The sequence below is a fragment of the Capsicum annuum genome, chromosome 12, assembly GCF_002878395.1.
Source record: "Capsicum annuum cultivar UCD-10X-F1 chromosome 12, UCD10Xv1.1, whole genome shotgun sequence".
NCBI lineage: Eukaryota > Viridiplantae > Streptophyta > Magnoliopsida > Solanales > Solanaceae > Capsicum > Capsicum annuum.
This window is the reverse complement of record NC_061122.1, coordinates 227,294,471-227,317,860: the sequence shown is the minus strand read 5'-3', so window position 1 is coordinate 227,317,860 and position 23,390 is coordinate 227,294,471. Positions and strand designations below refer to the sequence as shown.

General features: G+C 34.8%; 2 protein-coding genes across 2 annotated transcripts; one reads left to right on the top strand and one right to left on the bottom strand.

The window, feature by feature from the left end:
• Positions 1–8,709: 8,709 nt before the first annotated feature.
• LOC124889469 (acetylajmalan esterase-like) lies at positions 8,710–12,163 on the top strand. The gene has a single exon (XM_047401263.1). The coding sequence runs from the start codon at positions 9,294–9,296 to the stop codon at positions 10,542–10,544; it is 1,251 nt and encodes a 416-aa protein (XP_047257219.1). The 5' UTR covers positions 8,710–9,293; the 3' UTR covers positions 10,545–12,163.
• Positions 12,164–12,412: 249 nt separating this feature from the next.
• Positions 12,413–21,394, bottom strand: LOC107852461 (poly(ADP-ribose) glycohydrolase 1-like). Its single transcript, XM_047401262.1, has 11 exons — positions 21,074–21,394; positions 18,552–18,740; positions 17,947–18,050; positions 16,814–17,018; positions 16,625–16,729; positions 15,883–16,001; positions 15,571–15,714; positions 14,584–14,704; positions 14,289–14,492; positions 13,587–13,649; positions 12,413–12,894 (listed from the first exon to the last, which is right to left on the bottom strand). The coding sequence occupies exons 1-11, from the start codon at positions 21,320–21,322 to the stop codon at positions 12,724–12,726; spliced, it is 1,674 nt and encodes a 557-aa protein (XP_047257218.1). The 5' UTR covers positions 21,323–21,394; the 3' UTR covers positions 12,413–12,723.
• Between the last annotated feature and the right edge of the window lie 1,996 nt (positions 21,395–23,390).

Here is a 23,390-nt window from a genome sequence, read left to right as displayed (position 1 = left end):
CCTGAAAAATGGGATTTTACTTTATGATCAGGACCCTCCTGAAAAATGGGATTTTACTTTATGTTTAGCACCCTCCTGAAAATGGGATTTTACTTTCTGTTCAGGACCCTCCTAAAAAACGGGATTTTACTTTCTGCTCAGGACCCTCCTGAAGAATGGGATTTTACTTTCTGTTCAGGACCCTCCTAAAAAATGGGATTTTACTTACTTTTCAGGACCCTCCTGAAAAATGGGATTTTACTTTCTGTTCAGGACCCTCCTGAAGAATGGGATTTTACTTTCTGTTCAGGACCCTCCTGAAGAATGGGATTTTACTTTCTGCTTGGGACCCTCCTGAAGAATGGGATTTTACTTTCTGTTTGGGACCCTTCTGAAAAATGGGATTTTACTTTCTGTTTAGGACCCTCCTGAAAAATGAGATTTTACTTTCTGTTCAGGACCCTCCTGAAAAATGAGAGTTTACTTTCTGTTCAGGACCCTCCTGAAAAATGGAATTTTAGTCCCTCCTGAAAAATGGGATTTTGGTCCTGAAAAATGGGATTTTACTTTATGTTTAGGATCCTCCTGGAAAAAATGGGATTTTTACTTTCTGTTCAGGATCCTTCTGGAAAATGAGACTTTACTTTCTGTTCAAGACTCTCATGGAAAATGGGACAACGCTTTCGAAAATGAAATACTACTTTACTATAATTTTGTTTGGGATAATTTTGATTCTAGTTTTAATTTTGGATTTCAGGAGCCCGCCTGAAGAACAGGGTGATGAAATAGCAATTCAGGAGCCCGCCTGAAGAACAGGGTGATGAAATAGCAAGTTCGGAGCCCGCCGGGAGAACAGAGTGAAGAAAATGAAAAGTCAAGCAACAAAGTGATGAAATAGCAAGTCAGGAACCCGCCTGGAGAATAGGGTGAAGAAATGGAAAAGTCAAGCAACAAAGTGAAGCAATTGAAAGCCAAGGAACAAGATGAAAGAAATTACAAGTCAGGAGCCCACCTGAAGAATAGGGTGATGAAAGTCGAGTCAAGAACCAACAGAAGTTGTATAGATAGGATTTTTGTAATTTCATTTATGTTTTAACTTGTAACTTTCATTTTTGATGTAATGACAGAGCCGCAGACCGAAACCTCGACGAAACCTCACTCGACTCTCCAACTCAGTATAGTCCACCTCTTCCAATCCTTTGAAATACCCGTGACTTGATTCTTTCATAAATTGGGTAGGAAGGATGTCTTAAGTCAAGACCCGGTTGTCCTTCTACCTTCTGTTTCTTTCTTTGAATAATGGTCGGGTCAAAATTTGGTCTCGTTGTCTACTTCTTTGCCTGAAAACACTTCTTATTTACATTCAAAGGGGGCATGATGTAGACACCTAATTTCATCCCTTCCAATGTCGTTTTTACCCATTCTTATTTTATCCTACCGTGTACCCTCACCAATGTTATTATACCCTCACAAAATACAAAAAAAATAATAATAATAAAATAACAAAATCCCTAACAAAACCTATCCTAACTAATTCTATCTTATCCTAACAACCTACCCAATCAAAATAAACCACATCACACCCTACCCCTACCCCTACCCCTACCCCTTCCCCCCACCTCACCATCCCATACCCTACCCTACGTGACCCCACCCTCACCACATATACATACCCACACAATCACGAAACAGAAAATAAAGGTCTCCATTTTTTTCAATTCATAAACATACATATATACTCTCACAGAGGGGAATTTTCCATTTTGAGAGAGACAGGATACTTCACTTTTCTTCTTCATCCTCACGACACACACAATACACAGACAACAAAAAAACAGAGGATCAGTAACAAAAAGGGACAGAGACCATTTTTTTTTTCACAAAAAAACTTCACCTTCTTCACTCACCCTCACCGGAAACCAACATACAGTAACAACAGCCGAGAACAACGACAATCCGAACAACGCTAAAACCACCGGACATCAAAAAATTCGATGGTTTTTCACCTCTCTCCTTGTTGATCTTCTTCACTCATTCTCACAGCACACAAATCTCACATACACTTACACACTGGAAAGAGAGCAACGAAGAGAGATTCGAGGTCGAGTGGGTCACAGTTTCATCGCCATTCAGCTAGAGGTAAGTTTTTTTCGATGATCGGAGCTCTGGTTATCGAAATCCGCGATGTTGCTCCGATTCAATCACTACCCATTTAATCTTAAGTTAAAATTTTCCGGTGATCGGAGCTCTGGTTATCGAAAGCCACGACATTGCTCCGATTTCGTCCCTCCGCTTTGGTTGAACTGTCGCCAGAAAACTGGTCAGAACCCCCTTCCTCCTTGTTGTCGTGAAAGCGTCGCTAAATATCGAGAAAAAGTGAGGATCGTTGAAATTTTGGTCCGTCTCTTTCTGTCTCGTTTGAGCTCACCGGAGCTCAAGCTACGTTGGTTAGATCTTCTGTCGTATTGATCGGGGTTTTGGGTTTGTCTATTCTCACGCCGTTCGGGTAGTACATTCTTGATACCGAGTGGATTTTGCTACTGTGGAGGTTTCCGTTCGAGGATTCCTGTCCCGAGTTTTCTTTATTATCCTACAAGAAACGTTCTATCGAAAGGTCCAATTCTACTTTTTTCCTCTTCTATTTTATTATTTTACTATGCTTCGGTGTTTGGATTAAGCTTCGGGTGTTGTTTGATACTTGTTGGTGATGAATGCATGTTGTCTTGATTGGTAATAGGTTGTTATTTGGATATTGACTTGCTGTTTAATTTCGTTGAAAAGTGAGTGTTGGGTTGTTGAAATAGAAATGGTGAATTGTGAAAAATTAGTATAAAAATGAAAATTGGGGCGGAATTGAGAATTTGATAAAATGGTGAATTTGGATTGATTAAAGACTTGTGGTTTAAGTTAGTTTAAATATAAATATGCTTGAAATGCAGTAGTACTATGATAAGGCCGGCAAAAGCGTAGGCAAACGTAGGCCGGGTAGGCAAATTTAGGAATAACAATTTGTCGGAGTGTTTTGAATATGTGCTTGAATGATACTTTCTACTTTATTGCACGAAAATTTTTGTACTCATTTGGCCGGGGAATGCCCCGAAGGATTTGTATTGATTTATCCGGGGAATGCCCCGAAGTACCTTATACTTGGAAGATGTTCGTGGTGAAGGCCCGAGGCGTTGGGTGAGGCGGTAGAGCGTAGACTAGAGTAGACTAGATTTATATTTTCGCATTATTTATTTTTGGACTGTATAATTGGACTGGATTTTACATTTCGGATTATTTTGTTTTTGTTTGATTATTTTGCGTGCTTTTGTGTGGTTTATAAATTTCGTAATGCCAAAATAGTTGACACACTCTACCCAAGCGACCGTGGTTGAACCACGGGATCGAGGGGTGCCTAACACCTTTCCCTCGGTCAACAGAATTCCTTAGCCGGAATCTCTGTTCGCAAACCAGTTTAAGAGTCAAATGGTTTCGAAAAGGATTTTCCAAAGGTGACTTGGCACACCGGATTATGCCAAGTGGCGACTCTGAATAAAAATCCTTTTCCAAAATAAATTTTCATTTCTTGTCACTTAAATAATAAAACTCTTTCGAACTTAAAATATATATTTTTTGGAGTACGTTAAAAAGGGGGTATGACAGGGCAAATGCAACAGACCAGATATTTCTGCCAAAGTAGGAGTCATTTCACACTTTCCAAACCTGAACACCAAACTATTTGGATCCCAAAAGGTCAACACAACCTCTATTAGATCTAGACGAGGGGTAATATGCAAAAGTTCTGTAAGATCACCTAATATTTTAATCAGTTTCTGCTAGTCAACATAGTTAAACATGCCGCACCATTTGATTAACTTTTTGGACACCTTGACAACCATCAAGACTCTAGACTTGGTGGACAAATTCATCCTGTAATAACACATAAGACGTTATTTCAAAAATTCGATAGGAGCAAAAGATTCCCAACCCTTGGGACTTTGACGTGGACATGTCGAAGAGACATGCCACTTTATGACTCCAAATCGCCGAACAGTACCACTGAATAAAATCAGCCTACTTGGCTAGGACAACTAACAACACTAGATTACGGGGAGAAAAACCTAGGCTAAGACTAAGACAAAGGCCAAAAATAAAGATTACCGGACTCACCGAGGGTTGCCTACGTATCCCGCCCCAAGGGGCGGGAATCAGGTATGCGTAGTTCGTCCAGATTGGACAATTAAAGATTAAATGACAAACTAAACCCTGAATTGAGAGACACGACTAAAAACAAACGAATAAAATCTTTTTGGATTTTTAATTAGAAACTAACACCAAAAAAGAAAATTCTTTTTGATATTTTCGTTATATAAAAATGTCCAAAGCTCCTATTGAAAGGAAAAAATATTTTTAGAGTTTTCAAATTGTGAATACTTACTCAAGAAATAAAAGGAAAATCTTTTTAACGTTTTTTATTTTTGGACAATGAGTGCAAAAGTAAAAAAAAAAATTTTTTTGAATTTTTGAATTGTGAAAAATAAAAGCCATAAAGAACCCTAAAAATTACCAAATCTCTTTCTTTCCACTCTTTTTTTTCTTCCTTTTTTCAACAATTTCTTTCCTACATACGTTGCTTCTTACATACGTTGCTTCTAACTCATGCTTTTGCCCAAATCAGTCTGTCAAATGACCTCATTGCCCTCAAAGATGCAACATTTAGCACGTAGGGATGCTTTAGAGGTGAGTTTCCTACAAAGGACCAAGTGGGCTCCGCTAGGTCTTCAATATGATGCACATAAGTATGACCTAAAGGCTGACCTACGTTGGGCTTCACTAACAAGGCTGTTTGGGGGAGCGTATGGTCGATAGTGGCTGCTTTGCTTTCCACCTACTCCATAACACCGACGGCTCCCCCCCTAAAATAAGGGTGACTCAACTAGAGGTCGTGTACCACACGTGTTCTATGTACTTGTTGCAGAAAGAATGACTCGGGTTATGCACATGATGCCAGATATAAAGCGGTAACACATAAGATAAAAACTGTAAACAAAGAGCACGTAGGCACTCAACAGTGATAATATAATAACACGAAACAACACAAACAAAATGTCTATACACCTATAGTGCCAAACTAAACCGATACAACTCCAAAATAAGCTCGAATTTTGAAAAGTCCCCAGCAGAGTCGTCAGAGCTATCACACCCTTTTTTTTCACTCCCAAAAAGAATTAATTTTTAAGTTTCGAAAGGATTTTATTATTAAAGTGACAAAAGATGAAAATTATTTCGAAAAATGATTCATTAGTTTCAAAACTCAGAGTCGCCACTTGGCATAAATCAGGTGTGCCAAGTCATCCGTGGATATCCTTTTTCAAAATAGTTTTGACTCTATAAAATTGATCCACGAACAGAGATTCTGGCTAAGGAATTCTGTTGACCAAGGGGAAGGTGTTAGGCACCCCTCGATCCCGTGGTTCGACCACGGTCGCTTGGTGGAGTATATTGGCTAATTTGAACACTATGAATATATAAACCACACCAAACATAAATAAAACGATCAATCAAGCAAACGAATCCAAAAACAATGTCCAGTCCAATTATACAGTCCAAAATAGAAAAAGAATGCGAAAATGTAAATCCTATTCTACCCTACACTAATTTTATACTACGCTCCCATGCTACCCGATGCCTCTGGCCTTCATCACGGACGTCCTCCAAATACAAAATACTTCGGGGCATTCTCCGGCGAATAAATACAAGTGATCGCGGGGCATTCCCCGATTAAATGAATACATTTCCGAATGCAAGAACTAAAACCAAACCGTTCAACTCAAATTCCACATTCAAACATTCAACAAGAAAACTTATTCCTAAATTTTTGCTTACCCGAACCAACATTCGCCTATCCATTTCAACATATCATAATTTTATCACATTCCAACGATATTCATGCTCATTACAAATTAAACAAAACAACAATAAACCAAAGCTAATCTAAATTCAATTTTTTATCAATTTCTCAATTTCATCCCCTAAATCCATTTTTAACCACATTATTAAACCAGTTCGACTATCAAATCACTTTTCAAAATCTGAAACCAACAACACATACCCCAACGAAAATTCAAACATTTAAGCATACCAATCATTCATATCCACAACAACAATTAATATTTTGCTCGAAATATTCAAAACCGCACCACAAAATCATGATATTAACCAACTTCGATATAATAAAAAAGTAGAGTTGAGAGATGAACCTTTGAAAAATCGATTTCATTGATAATAAAATCAAGAAAACCTGGACTATAGAATTCCTAATAGGACCTCAACAATGACGAACTCCAACTCCGTATTGAAAATTTTGAGACCCAAAATTGAAGCTCCGTAAATCCAATCGAACTCGAAAACCGACACCGTTCACGGTACTGTTCACAACACTGTTCACGGTACTGTTCACAACACTGTTCACGGCACTATTCACGATACTATTTCTCTCGAGCGCGATTCTCTCTTCTCTCGCTCGAATTTTTTTGTTCTTCTTGTGAGGAAGATGATTTGGTGATTGTTGTTATTGTGGAGAAGATGATGATGAAAAAATAAGTCTCTCCCTTTTCCCCTTTTAGAATTTTCCTTTTATATTTTTTATTTGGTTTTTTTTACTTTATTTATTATCCTATGTGGAAGCATATAATTGGTGGCTTGTGGAAATAAGTGTGTGGCATGTGGAAAAGTTAGTGTGGCATGTGGAAAGATGAGGGTGGCGTGTGAAAAAATGAGTAGGGCATGTGCCTTTTGCATGTATCCAATGAAAAATGGAAAGTGAGGTGTTGAGGTGGCATAGTGAGGTGACAAAGATGCTATGTATTTAATTATTTTCAATTATTTTTTTTGGAAGAAATTATTAATTAAACCAAAGTATGATAAGGTGAATAAAATAAAAATAAAAAATAAAATAAATAAAATAAAATAAAATAAAAAATAATTAAAATATTTTCGGGAAAGAACAAAATTACGTGTCTATAGAATTCAACAGATTATCACTAAGTGCTCACCGCAGAGTATTCACACGAAGGACAGAGGTTGTGGTAAAGGTTATGGGGATCAAGAAAAAACTTTTGCATCACTAATTTAATTCTAAAATGGGACAAATTTATCACCAAATTGGCTCTTTTCACTTGATTTATAATACTCCATGATAGAAGTTAAATGTTGCACAAAGAAAAACTCCATCCAATTTAACGTTAAGATAGTTGGTGAACTAAAGCTCTCGTTAAACGCAGGGTCCATGAAAAGATTCGAACATAAAAATTTATTATACACAATCTTATTTTACATTCAATGTTATTTTATTTGAATAAATGACTTACAAAATTAAGAACAAGTCTATCTTAAATACAAATAGTGTTGTTTAATTTTTTATGTACCCCGTTGTCACTAGAATAAATAAAGTGAATAAAAACAAGAATAGAATATGATTGAGAGGGCAATTGCCAAGATGCTCAAATGATCAATATAAACACATTGATTAGAGGGCAAGTTGCACAAAAATACTCCAAAGTTTCTACTAAAAATAAAACTTCAACTTCATTTCATATAATTTTATATCATGATTTTAAATTATGATTTCATCTCACATAACCAAACGGACCCTAATATACCCATTGTATTCCTACAAATGGGGTCTAAAAAAGATAACGTGTACGCTGATTTTACCTTTACTTGAGAGTAAAAAGTTATTTTCAATAGATCAACAACTCGAGACAATTATCACAATAGTGAAGAAACCAATAAAACAATACACATGGCATGACAAAACATATTAAAAAGGAAATAATAACCACAATAAAATAAGATAATACAGTAAACATATTACAAGGGATAACATATGTTAATAGAAATAAAAGGGACAAGAATAATACAATAAATGTATTACAAGGGATAATATATAGTAACAGAAATCAAAGGGAGAACAACCTACACGAATAATCCTACGACAACTAGTATAGAAGGATAAGAGATGTCACACTCGATTACTTGCTAATTTTCTATCTTAATTAGTGCTTTTCATAAATTTCTATCTAAAATCATATTCTCGATAAGCTGGAGTTGCACAATATTAGCTTTCTTTTTTAAACAAACTTTATTTTATTATTAATAAAAGGCCAGATGCTTTGTCTAGTGGTATATATTAGCGAAAACAAAAATTTCCTAAGGAATTGCAACAATAAAATGCATAATTAGTTGTTCTTGTTTTAATATATTAAAATTGAGCTATGTTTCATAGAGAGTTGGAGTACTTAGGTAATTATAATCCAAAAATTATTATCATTAATATGAAAAATACTAATAAAAGCTCAACTAGCTAAAATTATATAATCGATTATCGACAGTTAATTAATTAACTCTATTCAAGTCTTTGTTTAGATGTATAAAATTTACTTTAATTAGTTATTAATTTTGTCCCTAACTAAACACAATTTGTCTTGTAGTAACACTAGCACATGCACTAATCAAAAATATAATTTGTAGGTAAATGTTCTGTATTTAGGCTGCTAACTCTCTTTATAGAGAATTAATATTATTATTTTTGTAATTGTTATGATAGGACAGAAAATAAGCATAAAGACAAATAAGAATACATAAATTTACGTGAAAATCCTTGCGGAAAAAATCATGAGCAGAGGCAGAGAAATTCACTATAATGGAGAGAGAGTACAATGTTGGAGACGATAGTTTCAATTTCGTGTGTATATGAATTATCCGAAACAGCCCACTAAATCGCGCTTATATAATACATGCGTACAAATAGGTCCTAGATTCAAAAACATAAAGGTCCATACCGCGGGGGCTTCGGTCCGTTCCCTACGCTACCATCACAGACCCCATTGAAAATCACAATAATGGGTCGCACCGCGAAATTTTCAAGGCCAGATCAACAAAATTTGGGTCACAACTCTAGCAGTAATCAATTATTTTTGTAATATCCAAGTAGAAGATTTGCTAATCTACAAAGATGCGCACAATAATATGGAATTTCTTCTCCTAACAATCTTAAGTCGTGTAGCTAATGAATAATATTAAGAAAAAAAAATTACTTATTCCAACAATATGTACCAAAAAATTATGGAGTATATAAAAAATAAAAAGACCTAAGTAGTACTATGCTTTTAATTCTAAATACTTTGTACATCGATTAGCCAAAGGTTATCTAAGTATAGCACATGCACTACGTAAAATAATTAGGATTCCAACTAATTAAGGCCTAATTTAGATCCAAAATAAAATTAGAAACTACCACATGCATTAAATAATATATATTTAGAGTAATGTTTGTGTATTTAATCACGATCCAATATAACATGCAACCTATATTCCTCCATATATATAGCACTTTACTATTGCAAAGTTTTCAAAAAAAATTAAAACATTCATCAATGGCTTCTATTTCCCTATCTAATTTTTCTTTCTTTCTTTTACTAATAACCTTATCTTTTTATTCTTCTTGTGATGCCCTAACAAAATGTTGCATCACTTCACTTTTCCAGCTCGGCGATTCTATCGCCGATGCTGGAAATGTGATCCGTATACCCGGTGCCAGCCTCTTGGCTCGGGCCTACGGACCACCTTATGGTGAAACCTTTTTTAATAAACCTACGGGGCGCTTTTCTAACGGTCGTATCATTGCTGACTACATTGCCTCTTCTCTCAACCTCCCATTCCTTAATGCTTACTTGGACAAATCGGGCGTTTCGTTTAGTCAAGGTGTCAATTTCGCTGTGGCTGGTGCCACGGCGATGAATACCTCTTTTTTAGCTGAGAGGAACGTTGGAGTGGTCCCCTACAACGTTCCTCTCCCCACTCAGTTAGAGTGGTTAAAATCCCACTTACAATCCACTTGTGGGACCCATTGTAAACCAACTCTAAGGAACTCTCTCATAGTATTGGGGGAGTTCGGTGGGGTCGATTACTGGAATTCTTTCTCACAAAATAAAGCTGAAAATGAGATCCGTACATACGTTCCTTTTATTATTGACGGCATTCTGAATGCCGTCAGAGAGTTGATCCAGTTAGGGTCGACTCGCATTTTGGTTCCGGGGGTCTTCCCTTTCGGGTGTCTATCCGCGTACCTAACTAGATTTCCTAACACAAATCCAAATGCTTACGATCAATATGGTTGTTTGAGATCTTATAATCGTTTCGCTACGTACCATAATATTGAGCTAAAAAGAGCTTTAGAAAATATACAATGTGAGTTCCCACATATTAATATTGTCTATGGGGATTATTACGGTGCGTTCAGGACTATTTTTCGATTTGCACCTTGGTTGGGATTTAACCCTAGCACGTTGGTCTCCACGTGTTGTGGGGGTGGTGGACGATATAATTTCAATTTTAGCGCTGGATGTGGGTCACCAAGTGTCAGCGCATGTCCTAATCCAGCGCAATACGTCAACTGGGATGGGCTTCATCTGACAGATGAAGCCTATCGACGTATTTCTAACATTATTATAAACAATATGCTTCCAAAATTTGGGTGTTATGGCTTTGGAGATTCGAGTGTATTGTCTAGTTATTGATTTTTGAAGATTTTTATGCAATTTGTGTTGTTGTTATTGTATTTCATGATTTTCTTTGTAAGTTATTTTGGGTTTGTTGATTTTGAGATGTATCTTTTTGGAAATAAAAATGAATAAAAGAATAATTGTTGTTGTGTTGAGAAGTATGAGGTCTTAAATTCAAATTTCAGCAGCAACGGAAAACAGTAGGTGATTTTTTTCTATCTACTCTAACCTAGTAGCCTTGGTGAACTGGTTACGTACCTGAACCCATTGCTGCTGGGAGATAAATGATATCTCGTGAAATTGATCGAGATGCCGAAGCCCGAATTAATTTTCACACATGATCATAATTGAACTTTATCCACTATATATAAAAATAAAAAAATAAGTTCATCCTAGTTGCTCCTCTTCAGAAGAAGAACAGATCATAATATGGTGCGGAAAAACCAAAATCGATATGAATATGGAGATGTCTCTAGCACTGCACACATAAAAGTAATTTAGCTTCACTAAATCTATTTATATTTTAATATATATTAAATAAAAAGCAATTTTATTTACATATATAAAAACAAAAGAAAATTTTTTATTGCAAATAATAGTTAAATTCTTGTTGTTCAAAGGTAATAATTGATCCACTATAAACTGAAGGCCATAAAACTAAACTTTATAGTATTAAAGTAGCTGAAATTTACCTGCTATAACAGTCAAAATCATAAAATATGAGTTGGGTAAACCTCTATTATTTTCTTAATAACTCAAATTCCTCATAAAGCACTGAGCTAAATTGTCTATGACATGACAAATGTAGAGAAAGTGGAAGAACAACAGGTGTTTTTTTCTCATCTATCCAGGTTTGTTTTAACAAAATTACCCGATACGTGTTCTGATGGGAGGTACCAGGACCCCATGAAATTAGTCTTGGTGGCCAAACACTAATGGCATAACATGAAGTGATGAAGATGTTTGTTGATGTTCATCTAATTACCACAGCATATTAATGGTTGCAAAAAAATATGCACAAATGATGAATAGATGACCATCAACAAACAACTACATAACTACATAAATTTGAGAATCTATCTATGCGCAATGCGAAAGGGAGCCTTGGAGTAACTAGTCAAGTTACTGACATGTGATCAGAAGGTCACGGTAAGACTGCTTACAATAGACCCTTATGATCGGACTCTTTCCTGAACCATGCACATAGCAGGAGCTTTAGTGCACCGACCTTCCATAATATTGTAAGAAGAAACTAAGAAGATAGCAAATTGACAATGCTTTGTTGTAAGTTGCAAGGCTAATAATATATGCTAAGAATATCCATATTCTATGAGAAGTATATGCCTTAAGAATATACCTTGTTGTCTATAAATTTTGAGTTTCTCTCACTGGTGGTTGGGTATGAATTATGAGTACTTTTTTCCTATTATTCACATTTTCAATGTTGAAAGGGAGAGGGAGATATTTAATCAAGTCGTATCGAAAGGTCGTAGCCTAGCTGTCAATATAACGAAGCGAGTGAAAATCATGAGTAATCATAGTTTAAATCTTAATCGAAACCAAAAAAAAAAAGCATGATTTCTTCCAATGTGACTAACATCATTGGACAAAGTGATTTGTATACATGTAGTAGGAGGTAATACTCCTAAGGTGCCCGATAGAATATCGAGGAATGAGCAAGCTGATCCTAAACATCAATGGTTATAAAAGATTTAAACTTAGTAATTTCCAAACAAATAAAATTACCATATGCTTCTTGGTGGGACACCTTAGGGAGTAAATAGCTTTTCTTCCTTTCAATACCTTTCACCCAATTTAAATATCAAACAACCAATTATACCACAAAACTATACACAAGTATTTAACAGCTTCTAGCAGAAATGTGGGGTAAGATTGCGTACAATAAATACTTGTGGTTCGACCCTTTCCTGGACCCCGCATATAGCGAGAGCTTTAGTGCATTGTGTTATCCTTTTTTACAATATACAAGTATTTAAATAACAACTAGCACTTCATCTAACCAACAACTCCCCCTATGTGAGCTTCACAATATGGCCGGTCCCAAGTTCGAATAAACCAGGAAAGCTGCAGTGATAGGTTTACAGTAAGCATAAAGATAGAACCGCGATGATACATCTCACCTTATAATACAATCCGCGTAGCATTATAATTAAGCTAAACTGCACGAACAACCTCAATCATCATTGGAATCGTTGAGCATGGTATCACGAGAAGACAATGATGGAAGGAGCCAATTGAAGAAGCGTATGCTAGTTGCACCCCTCGATCTCTGAGATGAGTATTCCGCCAACACATTCCAAAGCTCCCCTACAGTCCACTTATGTGAAACAATCCATTGTGTCACCTAGACCAAGTTTTCAACAAAGAAATGTCACACAGATTTAAGCTACCAGAAGATGTTTATGCTCTATAAGTAATAAATAGGTAGAGTCCTGAAGCCAACATAACGTCCTCGTTGTCAGACATCTAGTAGTCTCTGACTTGGTCTTCGAATAGGTTTTCATGTAAACTAAAGTGATGTTAATGGTAAAGCTATACTAATCAACATGTCAAGATTTCTATCATTTCTACAAAGATAAGAACCAATTTCAAAGGTTAACCAACACCTACACAAGTCTTAACAATGCATTTACCATAACGGATGAATTTTCAACCTTCAGAATTGTCTACAACATAGGTAAAAGGCTAGTAGATAGCCAAGGGTTGGCTTGTTCCACTTATCAGTACCGTTATTATTACTCTCCTACTATCTCTATGTACGATTTTATTATTACTTATTGTTTCCTTTACTTTGATTATCATAGTATTTGATGTTGCTACTGCATTTCCACGTACACTTGATTGTAAAACACCATGAGAAATTAAAAAGTACCTAAGTAAATGCAGCGGCAAGCACCCTCTTTTTTATTCATTTCCCCTTTTAGTGATTAGACAAATATCAATCGGCAAACGTCCTTAGGGTTAAACATATCAGTTCAAAGTCAAATGAAACTTCCCTCCAGACACATTATAGAATAATTAACAGACAGGCAGTACCTGGTCCAGCATCTGCAATGCTTCCAGACCAAATGTGTAATACAAGATGAAAGGTCTCATTGCCTGTAGGAGATGCAACGAGACAAAACTTTGATCAGAAAAAAAAAAATAAAGACAGAAAAGACGATGTTCAAAGTGAAATGGACAAGTAAAAAGAAGTTGAAGGGGCAAATTAGTTGAAACATTTCACAAGTAGCGATAAAGCGCAGACTATTACAAGTATCAAGAATTCAATATTATTAAAATCAAGATAAAACTAGCATAATATATAAACAAACACTCAAAGTTGGCCTTAGCTGGCAAGTAAGCACTCCAACTTTGAGTATGCACATCTACACACCCCAACTCGTCTCCATTGTGTGAGTCGAATACTCCCACTTAATCAAAATGATCATCTAGACACTTGCAAAATCTATGTGATATGTCAGTTTTAGGTGTCCACGAGACACAATGGGAACGAACTAGAGTGTTTCATTGCCGGTTGAGACCATGTGTTAGGTGTCTAGATGTGCATTCTCAAAGTTGGAGTGCTTACTTTCCAGATGAGACCAAGTTTAAGTGTCTGTTTATGTATTATGCCTAAAAACTAGGATGCACCTTAAAAGGGAAGAGCAAATAGGTGAAAAGCAACTGCTCGGTGCCTCATATGAGACAATACTTCCCAGCGAAAATGCAAAAAAATGTACAAGAAGAAAGAACAACCTGAGACGCAGCAATCCATTGAAGCATCGCTTTAAGTTGAGGATCTCCACCAAAAGCACCACAACCCCAGTTTCCAGTCACAACCCCAATTCCATGATGATCATCTACTAAGGGTTGACCACTGTGTCCCTCGCGGTTTCTGATTAACGGGTTCCTTAGTGGTTCCTCAGTTGGTTGAGATGAAGTTGAAGTATGACCAAGCAACTATCGGAGATAAGATCATGAAAAACCAAAGAGTCAGGGAAGAAAGCTAATAGGGATACCTAATATTTAAAATGACAAAAGGAAATCCCACCAGAAGATTATCAATGGACCTTCCATCGGTGATGTTAACAGCTTTATCATCTTTGAAAAGCTGTTGATGCTGATGACACTTGCATTGATCCATGAAGCCACAAAATGCCTTGTTAATCTCCCTGCACAATATATTCAACTTATCATTAATAAAGCATACTACTACTAAAAACTAATCCTTTGTGGTCACAGAATTTTTGTTATAAATTCAAAAGGACCATGCGTTAATCGACCAATGATTAGAATTTCAAATGTCAAATATGTCTCCCCTCCGTGCGAAAGATGCTAACCTATCAATTCAGCACCAGATGAGAAGGGAAGAGAATATTACATTACCATGTAAAAGTGATTTTTTCTCATTTTATCATTGATGTGTGTTATTTGCACTTTTTGCTAAATATGGCCATTATTTATCTGGTAAGATCACACAACCATCTTAACATTCACATCTCCGTGACACTAATCTTACAGGAGTCCGTCATATCCACAAACTGAATGTCCGATGGATGTGCAGTCATATAAGATTAGGCAAGATTGTAGCTTTAGAGGTTGTATGGCTAAAGTATCAACTTTTACGTCGTTATTCACTTTGTAGCAGAGCAACCAAAGATTCTGGGTTCAACACCTGACGTGGCGTATTGAATATAAAAATTAAGTAAATGCAAGTGTCTCTCTCTAATAGCTTACTTCTAGATAAGGTGGTCACAGTTCAACATTGTGTCACGACAGAATGAAACATATTGAAGTAGATTGTCATTTCATTCTACATGAGGTTGAGTCAGGGTGCACTGCGACAAGTTCTGTCAATTAATCAGTCTGCAGATATTTTTACAAGGTCGCTCTCCTATTTGTTAACAGAACCTAATTGTACCTAAGGAATAATCCAATACTTAAGACGTTCAGTATCATCTGACTAAGGACTGAACAGACTTTATGAAAGAATTACATTCCATATAAGCATTTTGAAACAGTTCGGAAACTTGTGTACCTTAGAAGACCTTCACGTCTGTATTGGCTCTTTCCCGGGCGGCAGAGTGCATCTATTGCAACTATCCTAGTCTTACGCCTTCCCAAAACATCAATATCCTTTTTGTCGACATAGTCACCATTAAAACGGAATGAAGATGCATACCTTCACCAATTGAAAGACGTGAAATAAGAGGAATTACAGTTAAATGCCCAAAATGTCAGCAAAAGATTGCATGAAATTACAGCTTCAACGAATTAACAAGTGCTATTTGTTCTAAGTGAACTTGGTGATGTCTTGCAAGTACGCAATTGATTCGCTATCTAAACTCACCCGGTATAACTTGAAAACCTTTCTGTACCAACAATTTCTATTGCTTCGTTGTCGGCCATGCCCGGCAAGAAAAGCATGCCAGCAATTAACTCCGGATTGATCATAAACCGAATTTCTTCCTATAAAGGAAACTACCTATTAGATATCCTCTTTTAACAAAATACCAAGCTTAAGCACTTTTGATGAACAGCAGATTTGGAGCGAAAACCCCAATAATATTTGGCTTTGTTTGGCATTTGAAGAAAAAGACTGAACTGATCAAAAGATGAAACTGATAAATTTGTACAATCTATGGTTTGGTTTAAACATTTAACAAACCAACTTAGCTGGTTTAGCTACTTTGCAAGTGATTCCGAGCCAAAACAAACTGCAAACACCTTTTTAAAAAAACGCTAAGGTGCAAGTGCTAACAAAACATAAGTTTGCCTTGATCATTTTACCTATCACTAGAAAAGAAATTTTTTTGGTTGTAAGCAACAGACAAAATGATAACGGTGATGACATTTTGAACGTTGAAGATCAACGAAAAATATATCAGTTCTCTTCTTCATCAAAATAAACATATCGGAAGGCTTTTATGCAGTGCATTCACTTTAGGAATTAGACGAAAACCTCCAACTTCAAAGGCAAAAAGTGCAGTGCATTGTGGCAAATAAAGGACAAAAGCAACTCGTTGGATGTATTAAATGGCTCGTTAGATTCAAAAATATGAAAACGAAAAGAAAAGTGTCCAGAAAAGAACCTGCACACAGCCCCTAACGAGAGCACCACCTCCTAAATACATGTTAGCAAAATCAACTTCAATAGCTTCACGTGATTGATCTTCAATTAAGCCTGAAATGGAAATCTAAACAGAAACAGAAAGATATCATGCGTGCAGAAAAAAAAAAAAAGATACCAACTGTATGGAGAATACAGTTTCACTTCTTACCTCAAAATGGCAAAGGGAGATGTTAGACTGACTCCATACTTTCTCCTTTGGATAGGGAATACAAGATGGACTATATTCTAACGAAAGAACTTTTCGCTCGAAAGATACATAGCCCTCGGGCATAGATGAACATATCCTCCCAAAATAGTGAACAATGCACTTCAATTTATGTTCATATGCTTCTTCATAATGATCCTGTAGACAACTGAAAAACATGTATGTCAGCATATGAACTCCATTAATTCCAAAATAAGCGGTCTGCGGTTACAACATCAACTAGAAGTTAAACTATATGCTGCTTTCGACAGGATTTAAAATGGTCCTCACTTACACCAAGGAAAGAAGCTATTTCCTAATTAGTTCTACATGCATCTAGATAAACTTGTCCAGGTAAGTAAATGCAAAATCTCAAATTTAAGCAAAACTCGATTGACGTATTGAGATGAATGGAGAAATATTCCTATTCAAATGAGAGGAAGTAAAAGAATTATTGTCGGAAATTTTGACAGTTCTCGGTTCAAAATGATCACACTTAATAGTTTAGTAGTTCTTGGTTGAACATTCTTCGTTGTTTTACAAAATTTACTCTCGCAAAGATAATCACACTTGATAAAACTTCTCATTTAGTCAAAAATCCACTCAGAGCTAAGATCAGAATGCTTATTAGAAGACATCAGTCACAGTGGAAGAAAATTACGCACCACTACTTATTACTTAACTCTCTGTAACTCACCGTGGTCAACAGCCTAACGAAACTATATATCTAAAACTGTATCCTTAGATGGAGAAATGAAGCAAAGTATCAGATTACGACAACTCATATTGAGAAATTTGGAAACTGACAGTAAATTGTTTCCATCAAAGCTGTTATCTGCAATATATTACACATTAACATAAGTGGAAATTGTAGATAAAACAAGAAACAATCATAAAGATGATCAACGAGAAGAACAACAAAATGAAGGACTTCGCTATTATTAACTGAGCATACCACACCTACAACTTTTCATCACACTGTTTCCAAGAAAGAATACTTTTAATCAGTCAAGATACAACCGGACATTGAATATGAGATAAGAAAAGGAAAACAAGCGTAGATGCAATAGCAATAACAGATAGTTGATGAAACATACGCAAATAAGTGATCAAAGTTGACCATTGGAAGATGACTGGAACCTCTATTACGGGTAGGAAATAGACAAAACAACGCACATGCAAGTAGAGCACCGATTAATTCCTGGAAAAAGAGATCAAAAACCATGAAATTTAATGTTACAGATACTTGTTACAACATCAAATAATCAAATTCTGCTGCAGAAACAGTCGAAGAAGTAACAGAAGTATATATGAAACCAATTTATCGTGAAACTTGCAGTGGTGTATCCCATATCTCACGCTATTACATGAGCTCGTTTGTGTGTACTTGGTACAGGACGAAATCTAGATATGGGATTCCTCATCTAATTCCTGTAAAGAAGGATAACTCTTTTCCTGACTGGTTCTTGGCCACGACAACAGCTACCACGTTAAGCAAACGACAAGCATGTAGTTATAAGATCATGCACATAGTTGCTAACTATATATAAAACAGGAAAAGCTAATCAACGTCAAAAACAATTAGTTCTTCTCCTAATCTGAACCTTACATGTTTTTATACAGGATGATTAGAGCAGTAAAAACGAAGGAAAGTAAAGTAAAGGGGTGCTTTTGACAAACAAAAATTCCAAACTACTACTACCTGACTAAGGAAGACAATGCCAGGCTCTTGTGATTCCAACAAGCGAAGACCGGTTTTAACTCCTTTCAAAACTCCATCATCAGCATTCTCATAATGAGTTTCTAACAATGAAGGCAATCTCAAAAGCAAATTAGCCAATTGTGGCACCACTTCTTCAAACCATTTTGCAGCTTCATCCCTAGGAAGCAACTTCACAAACAATACTATTGAATCAGTTCCAACAATTTTTTCATATTACATCGGTAGTCTGCTTGACCAAGTTTTTTGGAAGCCAAAAATGTGTATTTTCTTTTACAAAAGTATTTATTTTAGAGAATTGAGTTGTTTGGCTAAGATTTTAGGAAAAATAATGCTCCCTCCATTTCAATTTATTCGGCTATATTCGGAGTGTGAGGATCGAACTAACTAATGTTCCATGTGAATTTGGACATAGAATCTAGAACTGTTTCTTAAAATAAATAAAATTTAAAGATTACACCTTTGTGGATTTGAAGGGAAGCCTTGGAGTAACTAGAAAAATTGTTGCCATGTGACCAGGAGGTCATGTGTTCAAGACGAAAACAAACTCGCAGAAATGCAAGGTAAGGTTGCGTTCAATAGAAGGATGGTAACTTTAAGTCTTCTCAGTTGAACATTAGTCAATCACAAGTTATTGCACTAATATTATCAAAAATGTGCTTAAAATTAATTATCAAATTACAAAATACTAATGTAGTTTTTGAAAAAGTAAAAAAGGTCGGCTCGGTGTACTAAAACTTTCTATGCATAGGATCCTGGACCACAATAGTATATTATAACACGTGACCTCCTGGTCACATGACAACAACTTTATCAGTTACAACAAGCTACTTGACAAAAGAAAAACATTGAAATTTGTTAAAATCCATATAGTCATGAGATTATGTAACTACGGGAAACAATACAATCTATTCAAACATTGCATTCATTAAAACAATACAGTACGATACAATACAACACAATACGATATATTATGAAACAACATGTAACAACCATCCAAACAGAGTGTTAGAGGGAAAAGAAGTTTACATGATTGAAGTTGGGTGAAACCATGAGAAGCAAAAGCATCAATGGAGAACTCAGGGAAAATCTATCCAAAAGTTTTATTCATTAAAATAATATAGTACAATACAATACAACACAATACAATACAATACAATACAATACATTACAAAACAACACGTAACAACCATCCAAACAAGAGTCTTAGGGGGAAAGAAGTTACATGATTGAAGAAGAGGGCGAAACTATGAGAACAATCTATCCAAACGTTGTATTCATTAAAACAATACAGTACGATACAATACAACACAATATGATACATCATGAAACAAGTAGCAACCATCCAAAGAGAGTGTTAGGGGGAAAAGAAGTTTACATGATTGAAGAAGAGGGCGAAACCATGAGAAACAGAAGTATCAATGGAGAACTCAGGGAGGGAAAGAGAGTTCTGGATATCGAAAATGGCGATGAAGAGTAGTTCACCAGAGTTAATTTTGCTATGATGAGGTCCTTTTGAGAGAGTATTAAGTGCTTCAACTACTAGAGGTGACCATAAAAGTGAAGATGATTGGAGTGAAAAGGGTAAGAATTGACTTCAAGTCTTCCCTGTTGAAAATTGATCAATCACAAATTATTGCACTAATATTATAAAATAATGTGTTTCAAATTAATTATCAAAACACAAAATACTAATGTATTTTTTGAAAATGTAAAAAGGCCAACTCAGTGTACTAAACTAAACTTGCTAGCTCAATGTACTAAAACTTTCTATGCCTGGATCATTCGTGACCTCCTGGTCACATGGCAAAAATAACTTTACCTGTTACGACAAGGCTCCTTGACAAAAGAAAAATATTGAAATTTGTTAAAATTTATATGTTCATGAGATTATGTAACAACGGGAAATGATACAATCTATCCAAATATTGTATTCACTAAAGGGAAGAAGGCCAGCTCGGTATACTAAAACTTCCTATGAAAAGGATCCTGGACCAGGATAGACTCATGACCTCCTAGTCATAAGACAAAAACAACTTTACCAGTTACATAAATCTCCTTAACAAAAGAAAAATATTGAAATTTGGTAAAATTTATATGTTCATGAGATCATGTAATAACAGGAAAGGATACAATCTATCCAAATGTTGTATTTCATTAAAGGTAAAAAGGCCAACTCGATATACTAAAACTTTCTATGAGAAGGATCCGGACTCATGACCTCCTGGTCACAAGACAAAAACAACTTTACTAGATACGACAAGGCTCATTGACAAAAGAAAAATATTGAAGTTTGTTAAAATTCACATGTTCATGAGATTATGATACGGTCTATCCAAATGTTGTATTCATTAAAGGTAATTGAGAAGGCCAGCTCGGTATACTAAAACTTTCTATATGAAGGATCCTAGATCACAACAGTATACTATAACACGTGACCTCCTGATCACATGACAACAACTTCACGAGTTACTACAAGGGAAACGAACAAGAAGTTTACTTACATGATCGAAGAAGAAGGCGAGACCGCGAGAAGCATAAGCATCAATGGAGAACTCAGGGAGATATAAAGAGTTTCTCATATCGAAAATGGCGATGAAGAGGAGTTCACCAGAGTTGATTTTGCTGTGATGAGGTCCTTTTGAGAGAGTACTAAGTGCTTCAACTACTGGTGGTGGCCATGAAAGTGAAGATGATGAGAGTGATAACGGTAAAAATGGAAGAATTGACTTCAAGTCTTCTTTGTTCTCCATTACAAGAAGAAGAAGAAGACAGGAAGAAGAACTGAATGCATAGAGAGGCTATTGATTTCATTTTTTGATTGATTCCTTGAGTCAAATAAGGGGTAGTGTTTTTTGTTTTTTTTTTTCTAAAACTTACTCCGTGTATACAGTAAGTCAATGTAAAAATAACATAAATTTCAATCTTATTAAATTATTTATAGTCTTTTTTATTTTCTTAATTACTTTACTATCTTTCCTAATTCATATATATAACAAGACCGACATATACATAAAAACTTTTATATATGACAAGGCCGATTCATATACATAACAAGTATAATAAGTCTGACATATACATAATAAAGCAGATTCATACACATAATAGGGTCAACATATATATAGAAAGCTATGTATATGTATTTTTAGAGAAAAATAGGATTTTTGTAATATGTTTGGAGAGATGGATTTTTTATAATAAGTGAAACTTAAATTGTGGGTTTGTATGATTTTTAGTAAATTTAAAGCTCGTGTTACTTAATAATGATTAATTAATATATATTTTACTTTATTTAATTACTTAACCATGATAAGAACATTAATTGGGTGTATACACCAAATGTATGTAAGTTTTTATCGTTTTTGTTATTCTTCTTCCCATATTAATGGGTCATTTTTTTGACATGTAAGCTAAAAAATTTATAAATAAGAGTATAATTTTGCTAATTTACCCCTTATAAAATTTATTGAAAATTTACAAATAAGTATGAACACTCTTAAAAATAAAAATTGAAAGGATAATATTAAGAAATTTTAATTAATATTTTCTTGATTGAGTAAGATAGACTACTAATATGAATAACTAATATAAGACAAAGGAAGTTGCTGGTTTGGACGTGAGTTATGCATCTATAAAAAATTTGTATAAGTAATGCTCGCTTTATCTCAGAATAATTGGCATGTTAGATTTTGCACAATTATTGAAAAAATTAATTAGGAGTGTGATATGAATAATATATCTTTTATTAATTCTTTAATCTTTATCTATTTAAGTGTCCCTTAATCTTAGAATAACTAATGATAAGGGTGGAGTTGAAAAAAAAAATATTAATTATCTTTTGATCTTTTAAACATGTCAACTATTTTAAGATTTTTTTTTTTAACAAATATGTCAAGTAATTTGAGATAGAGGGGATACCATGTTTGGTAGTTAGTTAAAGGTAAATTATTTACTATCTATAAAATTAATATGGTATTTAATTTGCAATTAGAAATCGACGTAATCAATACATCTATAAAATAGTTATTTCAATTTACTCATTTATGAAATTAAGAAAACTTTATTATAATTTTTTTCCTTTTACCTTTAGTATTAAATACTCCCTCCGTCTCATTTTACCCGTTCTAAATTTTTTAATTTGGTGTCCCATTTTACTTGTTCTTTTTTTACTTATCAAGACAAGACAATTTTTTTTCTTCATATTATACCCTTTGCATTAATTACTTTTTCTTTAAATTAAAATGTAAACATCATTTAATAGGGATACTATAGTAAACTAGCTATACTATTTATTATTTTTCTTAATAGCTGTATCATCCCAATTTGGGACAAGTAAAATGGGATAGAGGAAGTAACTATGTAAAGTAAAACAATCAAATTTAAAGTTTCAAAGCATCATTAATAAGATAAATTTAGTAAAATACACTTTTAATTTTTTATATTCAAGAGTTATGCCAATTGTCAAAGTTAATAAGCGCAAAGTAAAATGAAAGGAATGTATGTATATCTTATAATATAAATTTCTATTAGAAATTTAACTTTTTTATTAGTTTTTCACCTTGTTGAAAATATGTAAGTTAGATGACTAAATTGTTCATAAAACTTCAAAAGTTCCTTTAATGGGTATTATAATTGAGTGATCATATTTTAAAAAAAAATCAAAAGTTACTCTCATGAGATATTAGTGATCATTCGAGGAATTGATTTTTGAAAGCACAATTTCTTGCTCAAGAAAAATAGGATAGCAATAACAACAACAATATTCTGTATATTTTCCTATAATGGTGTCTGAAGAAGGTAAGTGTAAGCAATCTGTATCAT